At 42.9% G+C, this 10,131-nt stretch overlaps 1 protein-coding gene across 1 annotated transcript in view; it reads left to right on the plus strand.

Annotated features, from left to right (window-relative positions):
• Positions 1-4,086: 4,086 nt before the first annotated feature.
• The window catches only part of LOC106804770 (SPRY domain-containing SOCS box protein 3-like), a gene marked incomplete at its 3' end in the record, with an annotated part of 18,746 nt that continues 12,701 nt past the window's right edge, over positions 4,087-10,131 (plus strand). Inside the window, 3 exon segments of the mRNA XM_014806095.1 lie at positions 4,087-4,122; positions 8,469-8,526; positions 8,774-8,902. Coding sequence (XP_014661581.1) covers positions 4,087-4,122; positions 8,469-8,526; positions 8,774-8,902 — 223 coding nt within the window.

The raw sequence follows: 10,131 nt of genomic DNA on the forward strand, positions 1-10,131 counted from the left end.
TTTAATTGCGGTTTGTGAGCATTCAAATTCAGTCCACAATACCCTCACAAAGCATCTCGGAGCATTCGTGAGATCAACAATTTTCCCGTGCAACCACTATCAACATCATGCTTTTAAGGGCTAGTTGAAAACTAGAAGGGCTAGTACAAACCTTACCTTACTAGCCCTTCGGGCTAACTTGCATATTGTCCTTGTTTCTACCCCTGTATTATAATATTTCTCACTTTGACTACAGCAACAACACGTTCAGCATAACATCCAGCAGAGGCTGCATCAGCCCCAGCAGCCGCAAAGCAAGTACGCACAGCTGCTGGCTGTTATAGAGGACATGGGCAAGGACATCCGACCAACGTACGCCGGCAGCCGCACCTCCGCAGAACGACTCAAGCGGGGGATAGTTCACGCACGCATTCTCGTCAGGGAATGTCTCATGGAGACAGAGCGAAGTGCTCGCATGTGATGCTTACGAGTGCCTGAGGAGACAATTCCGAGCGAGCGCGGCTATGACGCCGTATTGCATTACTCAAGTGTTTCAACCTCTCAGTGAGAGAGTCCTGAGGAGGACATTCTGTGTGCAGAGATTCACGTTTACTTATTTTCTTAGAGCATCCCAGGTTGGATTGCTGGAGTGGATTTTATTAGCCAATGAAAGCTGTGCATTTTCTATTCGTGCATGATGACGTTGTCGTTGAGTTCTCCGCTGTACAGTCAGTTCACAAGTGTTTTCTAGCTATGCTGAGGTAATGTGTGCCTGTACCTTTCTAGTTGGGAGATTTTATGAATTGGACAAGACTTCCAATTTTTTTCCGCATGATATTAAAGTGGCATGAAGTCCTAATGCCTCTAAATTATGAGGGGGAAAACAAAGTAGAGTGGTACAGCTCATGTCTGTTCATTGGTACGTCAAGTTAAAATGACCAAATTCATACATTACCTTACAATTTATAACCATCGAAAGCTGACTGTATTAAAACAATATTGCCGCTGATCAATGTAAATGCTTAGTTTGAATGGGTGCTGAATGCCGTTGCCATTACCGATAAAATACGATGTGGAGCTAATTTAAAGGAGATTTCAATCCAGAATATGTCATACAATGTAGCTATAACCTCTAAAATTGCTTTTCTGGTGACTGTGCTGCTTTCAATTTCAATGTCAAGCTCTGGGTTACTTTGTCCTCCAGCCAGGTAATGTCTACACAATCCCTCTTAAATTCATTCCTGTGGTAAGCCTGTATATAGTAACAGAGCACAAAATTAGTGCTATTTTGCTCGCGGCCGCTGGTTCAACCCTCTAAACCGCCAGTTCAACCACCATATAATCAGTCCACTTGGCCTATTTAAAATTTTGCCTATCTTGCCTTTATATCAACAATATTTACCAATTTCCGGACTAGTTTTTACTTAGTGACTACTAATTAAGTAAATCATGTTCCAGCACTTCCTGTCAAACAAGTAGAACTCCACTGATAGCAATGAAATACTGAAATACTACGAGTATGCCTAATAAACACAAAGCTAATACTTTTATTAATAATGGAATGAATTGAACAAAATTAAGAGCCTATTTAAACTTGTAAGGGCCTGTTCAATTTGTCTAAGGCCCTGTTTAAACTTTTGGGTGGGCCTGTTCACATTTTGGCTAATTTCATGCCCTGTAGTAAGGTGTTGCTGATTGTTCGTCGTAGTAAATGATGCGCTGCATTTACAACACAACATTTTTAACTTTTAATTTCTGTCAAGCTGGCTTGCACATTCGGCATACAGCACCGTAGTAGTTTACAATCTGTGTAGAACATATATCACTCTTAATTGTACATTTGTCCTGGGTGGTAATACTTGTACGAATAGCATATCAAAAGAATCTGCGCCTATTGTTCTGGTTGGCGTAGGACACTAAACTGTCCTTTTAAGGATATTTCTCCCAATTAGTACTTGTATATACATGCTTGTGTTGAAACTGGCTAAAATGTCAGGTGACCAGGTGCCTTATGGGCGTTTTGGGGTAATTGTAAGAAGCGGTGTTTGTTGTACAATGTAGTTGTGTTGTAACTAATCGATTTTTGGAATCATAGCTCCAAGAAACGGTCACACGTCTAAAGACGTATTGACGTTAGTCTTGCAGCCTGCTCGGGCTGGCGTGTATGTGTACCTAATGTATATATATATATAAATGTGAGGATTGTTGAGAATATTACCAAGTACCCAACATTTAATAATATAAAATTGTACTTACGACAAATACGATCAATCACAAAACGTTTGAATAAATATTGGTATGGGATTTTTAACTACTTCGTAATTTTTTACAGATCTTGTGACCATTTTTGTAAACGCATTTCTATAAATGCATCCAGGAATAGATACAACAGCCAATTTCCATGACTTCCATCCATTATCATAGGTTTTACCTGTATATGATAAAATACAGAATGTATGGGTTGGTGAACAGTGTTGTATTTGTTCTGTTACTATAGTTACCCAATTCCCTCTATGCCATTACACGCTTTCCATGTGCGTCTAAAAGTACAAAGGAGATTAGTGTTCCTAAGTTAAGAGGTTTAACTACATTCACGTGGTGAGACAGGTCACACACGCACGTATATTCTTCTTCCTCTTCTTCGTTCTTCTCCTCATCTACCTCTTTCTCTTCCTGATGTCAGAATCCTCCCACTATTCTTCTTCCTAACTCCTCCTCATCCCCAACTTCCTTCCCCATCCTTTTCCTTCTCCGACCCCTCCTCCATATCTCTTCCTCCTTTTCTTGCTATTGCTCTTCCTCGTCCTCCACCCCCACTTTTTCCTCCTCCCCCTCTACCTCCCCCTCTTCATCCTCATTTTACCCTTCTTTTCCTTTCTCTTCTGCATCCACTAAGTCCGGTTTACTTTTCTGCCTTTTCCCTTATCTTCTCCCATTCCTCTTCACTCTTCTTCTTTCGCCTCCTCCTCCTTCCCCATCCGCTTCCTCCTATCCCTCATCCTCCATCTCCTTTCTTCCTCTTCATCTTCCTCCAGCTCCTCTTAACATCTTTCCTCTATTCTTTTCCCACCTCTTTCTTCCCCATCCGCTTCCTCCTATCCCTCCTCCACCATCTCCTCGTTTCCTCTTCCTCTTTCTTTCCTTATTTTCATTGTTCCTCCTCACTCATCATCGTCATCCTTCTCTACTTTCTCCTCCTCATCCTCCTCTTCCCATTTATCCTCATCTTACTCTTAATTACTCAGCCTACTCTTTCTCTTCTGAACTCCCCAAGTCCTGTACGTTCTTGTGCCTTCTCCCTTATCTTTCTCCATATCTTTTGCGACCTCTGTTCCTCTCCAGCCATTACATTTTCTTCTCCTTTCGCCATCTCTTGTTTGAGCCCGTTGCTTTTATTTTTTTCTTCGATATGAATTACTAGAAAGCCTCTAGGCGACATTTAGAATCTTATCACGTGCCGCGAATCGCCTTATTCATTCATCATTCTAATGGTTTACACTGATATGATAATATGATATAATCAACAAACAACTAATAGTACACAACGTGCCATATGTGTCTCTACTACACGTTATGCAGTAGGTATATTACGTTTCATTTTCTTAAGTCTCAAGTTCAAATCTCAGTTCACGGTAAATATGCTGATCAGCCAGTTCTTAGTAAATATTTACGTTTCTCAGTATTATTTGTTATATACTCGGTATAGCCTACTAAAGTAATACAATACACAATGCGAAAAGGCGTAAAAATCGACAAACGAAATTCAGGGTAGAAAATGGCGGTTTCCCGCTAACGTTAAATTTTATAAAGGGATCACGCGTCACGGAAGTCAAAAAATCACAACTGACACCGGCGGATTGACCAAAAAAGGAGAGGGGAAGGACGGAGAGCGAGAAAAAAGGAGAGAGAAAGAGGAAGAAAGAGAGAGATATAGAAAATGTCCAATAAGACTATTAATAAACACGCTGCATAAGATTAAAGGCCTAAATGATAAAAACTAATCAATGAAATGGTATCAATAATTAAATGATCTACCCGCTAACTTTCAAGTACCGGTTAGTCGATCAGCTCAGTATTTACAATAAACTTGTGATTGTTTGTTCCCAAATGAATCATAAGCCCAAGCATGTTCAACAGCTGCAGGTTTGAAATATATAGTTCTGTGTATCGGAAATTTTCTTTAGCTGGCTAAGCGACTCTTACTGTCACTCAGTATAGTGCTTATATAATATGTTACGTTGCGCACCGTGCAGCCAGCCTGTGCAGGTAGACCGAGTTTCCTCTGGCCAATGCCAACACCGAAGATTTTTGGTAGATTTGGTGTGGGTAGTTTTTATGTGATTTTACCAGATCGAATAAATATGAAAATAAAAATAACCAATCAATGCTGGTGGGCAGGTTAGAATTGTCAAACTCGTGTCTTTTTCCTAAAATCCGTCATTATTAGCAATTGCTCCAGCCACCAGCACGACTATAGAGCGCAGCAACTCTGTTGTACGGCATGTCAAAACTGTGCATCATAGCACAATGGGGGAAGATCGCTGTTGCTCCTTCTCGTCCACGAGGCAAATGTGAAAGACATGCGTAGGGTTGCCTGCCAAGGGAAATAATATTATTGATATCGGGATTTGCGACGTATAACCTATTGCAACCGGATGCAAATTAACCTATTAACGGCCGGATCAGATAGCATGTATAAGATCGACCGAATCGAGAGGTAATGTAGAGATTTCAGGGGTGCTGATCGACGTCATATATACCACCACACGACTTCAATAGCCACACTACGTTATAACTATACAGAGATAGAAAATTCCCCGGCAACAGAGACAAGTGCGGGAAGGGGACTAACATCTCCTAGATGTTGTGAAGCCGGAGGTTGCACCACCCGTGCACGTGCCGGACGGGGGGGGGTGCACCGCTCGCGCACGTGCCGGACAAGGCGGGTGCATGGCATCACCCGCGCACGTGCCGGACAAGAGGGGGGGGGTGACACCGCCCAGGCACCTGAGCAACATCGGCAGGAGTTAGGCCAGGGTGGTACTGTCAGGCTCCTACGTCCCAGCAGGCTGCTATATAGCAGCCACGATCCGACCGTAAGATCGTCAGTTTTCGGCCACGAGCTCGAGAGAGCAATTCACCGAGGGAGATTCAGCCACGAGCAAAGAGCCAGCCATCGTCGCAGAGAGTCGCCCACGAACCCTGGTCAGCAGCGCCGAGGACAAGAGGGAGAACTACGAGAAGGTACAGGCCTACCTAAGAATAAGGGGGTATTGAGCTATATTCCAACGCGAACGAGGAGCCACGCTTCTATCAACATGAGCGAGGAGCCATGCTTCTATCAACACGAGCCGAGCCGTGGCAGCACGCGACGAGGAGCGACAACGAGGAGCGACGCTGGGGTCTATAAGACATTAGTATAGAGAATAGCTAACAGAAATAGATATAGTTGAAATAAGCAACGTAAACCTTACACACGTCAGTGGCGCGTCTAGAGGGCCGGAGTTGGGAGTTGGTTGCAACCCCCCGTTCAGCCACTGACTAATGTTATGATACTAGTAAAATGGGGCCAAAATAAAAAAAACAGTCTACAAGCCTGATAGAAACTGGCGGATTTCTCCTGTGACTACACACCGCTAACCGAATGTTATCCAGTGGTAGGCGGGGCATGCCCCGACCCACCCTAGCACCCGCGCCTGCCTTCGGCACGCCTTCACTCAAATATCAATCCCCCGTCTCCTGAAAGCTAGTTCCGCCCTTGTACGTATATTATTCTATATGCTATATTTTAGAGACGCTAAGTCGATGTTATTCGTGTAAGGTAAATAAAGTTATTAATTGTATAAAGAAAATGTAAGGACTTGGTTTTATTTTACTCTGGGGTTTTCTTGCTACTGCATCACAGTCCTGCCTTCACGGTAGGAGCGAAAACTGATCAAAAATCAAACAAATTATACACGCCATAGCACGTGTGAAAATCCAGTTGCGGCCATCCCAAGGCCACTAGAGTAATGCGCCGAGAAGCTTGCACCCTAAAACCGTATGCATTTGTATAGGACCATCTAAATAGCAAGGTGATGCTTTCCAAAATAACATTTGAAATTAGGATTTGCAATGCATATCTACTGATGGCCGACACCTTACTTTTTTAAGCACATAAGATCTCCCGAATAGCATTCCCTGAGAGATAACGTACTGAGATGTTTCCCAACACACAGCACATAGTATATAACACATTGGTACATGAGCCATGGCCATGTGAGAACCAGTGCGTTGCCTCCTAAGTCTCCCCCCCCTCCACGCACAGTCATACACGCACACGCGTACGCGCGCGCGTGTATCACACGTGGTTTAATTCTTCAAACCGTAGGAAAGTTTCTCCCTTTCGCTATTATGTTATTGTTTCAGTCATGGGGCGTGAAACCCAGGCGTGAAATTTGTGCTTTATCGTGCTTTTGTGGTGTTGTGGGTCTGGTATTACTACCACATACTAAATCTGACGGAGTGAAAATCACCCTTCTCTTGTGCGTGTGCTACGCGAGCTCAAAAAATTCCGCGAGTACATTACACTTGACCATGCAACTCAGGGGCGCGCATTCAGACCGATTTGCCGTATTGGGAAATACGTCTAGATCTTCAAAGTCCCTTCGAAATTTATGCGCTAAAAAATACAGAAACAATTGATGGGAATTTGCCTATATTCTTTATATCGTTTCTTTTTCTTTCTGATGCATGACAGACTTGATAGCGAAATCAAAATTTTAACATGTACGTACACAAAAAACTAGCTTTGATATCTGGAAAAAAGAAGGAAAGTGCTTGAAATCATTTCTGCATTAATTGCTGGTATGCAAAGCGCAGGCAAAATGAAGCAGAAATAAAATTCCATATGGTTTTTAACTATCGCTGCTTGACTAAATGTGTGCTCAAAATGAAATGATGCTCATTTTTGTGCCCAGGGACCCTTGAAATTCTGAAATCTACTGGGGTAGGCCCCCCAGACCCCCCGCCGTGTGCTTCCGCGCCTAACGGCGCCCACTGTGAGGTGGTGTGCCCTTAAAATCTGGAAAAATACTGTCTAGCTTCAGCCCTGGATCCGCCCCTGCAACTGACCGACTTAATTACAAATACACTAGCCTGGTACCCGGCGTTGCTCGGGGAAAACCGCGTAGGAGCAAATTCAGCCACATGTACTTACTTAATTCTAAAATATTTTCACCCTTCCCCCTTCACCCATACGATCCCCTTCAGAAAATAAAGAGAAGCGTACTGGATTCACAATCTAAACACTATGACCACTATCCAGCTACACGGACTCAATCTACGGGTAGAGATTCCGGGATTGATAGAAGATAGTAATCACCCTCCCACCAGCATTGTATTCACGCACGGCTAATTCTCAGCCGACACTCTAGGGTAGCGGGTGGCTCGGTTTACCTTTTTATAACTTTTTTTACTTAATTCTAAGGATAGATTCGTAACAGAAAAACAAACAATATGCAATATTCTGACAAAAACAGTTCAAACGATTCTATGATTCTGTGTAGTCAAACCTTCTGGATATACAACATTGTTATGAAATTGCGCCAAGTTATTATGAATATGCCTCTCTGGCTTTGCAAGCCTCGTCTCGTCACACAATTGGTGACATCTGTCACGTGTCTCTCTTATCATTGGGATTCGCGTTACATCAAAATAGTACATGAAAACTAAACTAAACTAAATACATAGGTCAATAAACTAAACCCGTCAATATAGCACGGTATCATTTTAAGGTCACTTTCATCGTAAAATAATGAGCAGATTTTAAAAAGTAAATATTTCTCCAAACGGTAGGCCTATATGGATATTATATCACCTCATTTTAACCAAATTAGTTGGTCAATTGGGCAGAGTTCTGCACCAGTGAAGTCACCATAGATGACATTATCAAAACGATGAATAGCACATGATTTTAACAAACTTAATTCTTTATACCATGTTATGCATTATATCCGAATGTATACACAGACAAATTACAATTTTTAAAATACAAATGAACGAAAATTAACTACTAAAAGTGTGTGTTGTGCTGCTTTTGAGACTCAATTAACAACTGAGTGCATAATAAAAAAAAGTATAAATTTGGCATAGTTTAATTTACCTGGTATTAACAAAGTTTTGGCTTCTGCTAAAATTATCGCCCGTATTAAAGCCTATTTTATATGTTATCATCATTATATCTACAAATATGGGTAAATTTGACAAATATGGATAAGCCTATGTTGGTGTCCGACACACGGGCTATACACTGAGATCGGTGGTGTGGGCTTGATGCTCACCGCGGCAAAGATTACCGCGTCAGAAAATCGGTCTCTCCTCTTTTATAATGAAGATGTACTGTCGGGCGCATGGTTTTACGCTTAGCAACGCCCGGACGAATCCGCTACTCTTTTCTGCGCGTACGGAAAGGAATAAAGGCGACACCTTACGGTGGGCCAAGGCGGTAGGCTACTTTGGCCTCGATTTTTGACGTCCGAGTTTGTTTGTTTCCGTTTGTTTCAGTCGGTAAAACAATATGCTAATAATGTAACAGATAACGTAGCAATGGAATCGCAAGACAAAGTACCAATAAATATATATGAAGCACGGCGCAGGCGTCGTCGCTATATAACGTCGCAGCATTATATAGTTAGGAACAGACGTGGTTCGTCTACGACTAGTAATACTAATACTAGTAATACTAATAGTATTAGTAATACTAATAGTAATACTAGTAATAGTATTAATAATAGTGGCACTGACACACAAATAGCTGAACCTGACGAGGACTGTGTGAGCTATGCCTCAGCATTACCAGTGAAAGGGGAAGCGTTCTGTGACTGCTACAATAACACAAGTGTTGAGAATAAGAAGTGCAACTGTGGCGAAGATTGTACTGCTGGTAAGTAAAATAAAAAAGACTGGCTTGGGACAGCTCTACTAATAGTAATACTACTAGTACTACTACTACTAGTACTAGTATAGTAGTTAGTACAAGTAGTAGTAAATAGTATAACTCTAGTACTATAGCCCGCGTACAGTTGCCGCAAGCGGGGGGCCTGCGGCAACTGTACGCGGGCTGTAGTACTACTACTAGAGGCTAGTACTAGTAGTAGAGCTAGTACTAGTACGTAGTAGTACTACTACTATTAGTATTAGGAGCCTAGGCTAGCCCTTGGCCTTGTTGCCACAGCACTGCTTGTCTGTAAATTATAATGGTACGACTAGAGCTAGGCTTGGGAATACTTCGAAATGGATGGGTTGAAACTTGGGAAGCTTTCCGATGGTCTGTGCGGTCTAACCCGACCCACTGGGGCTCATAGGGTCTATGTCCCCCAGGGTACTGCCGGAACGTACCCTGGGTACGGTCCGGTAACCGGAACGTACCCTGGTACGGTCCGGTATACACGCGGAACGTACCCTGGTCACTATTTGATATGGTTAAGGTTAGGGATAGGGTTAGGGAGTAGGCGTAGGCGACTCCCTAGACTCGTTAGTGGAGTTGGCGAGGTACGGTCCGGCATATTAGATAGTACCAGGGTACGTTTCGGTATATCGGACCGTACCCAGGGTACCTTCCGGCAGTACCCCGGGGGACATAGACCCTCTCAGCCCCATTGGGAGCAGGATCAAACCACTCGTGCTGCCTCTGCTCAGGAAAGGTTGGTTTGCACTGTCATTTGAGTAATCTTTGTTATTTGAGTGCATTTTGGCTGGCCAAGTAGCAAAAAGGCTTGTGTAGTTGGTTAAGCAGTCAGTGATTCCAACATTGTTAAAAAGTAGCATCACTTGCAGTACTTAGCTCTAGGAGTCTAGGACTATAACGCGGGCTATAGTCCTAGAGCTACACCTGCAGGAACACCAGAGCTGATTGAAAACAGTGAGTTTGATCAAGTTCAGTGGCGAGTTGAACACCATATATTGATGTGCTGTAGCCGTAGCGTGAGGTTGGGGGGGGGGGGACTTGATCCTGCTGTCAGTGGCCTGACCAGTTTGTGAGACTATCAGGAATACACATGTATTGACTATTGTATTGATGTCTGATGGTCTTTTGGTGTATATCTAATTATTATACAGTAAAACTCGCATAAGTCGTCATCATCTAAGCTCTCAATTCGCATAAGTCGTCAT

This window comes from Priapulus caudatus, unplaced genomic scaffold (assembly GCF_000485595.1).
Source record: "Priapulus caudatus unplaced genomic scaffold, Priapulus_caudatus-5.0.1 Scaffold87, whole genome shotgun sequence".
In the NCBI taxonomy this organism is placed as follows: domain Eukaryota; kingdom Metazoa; phylum Priapulida; class Priapulimorpha; order Priapulimorphida; family Priapulidae; genus Priapulus; species Priapulus caudatus.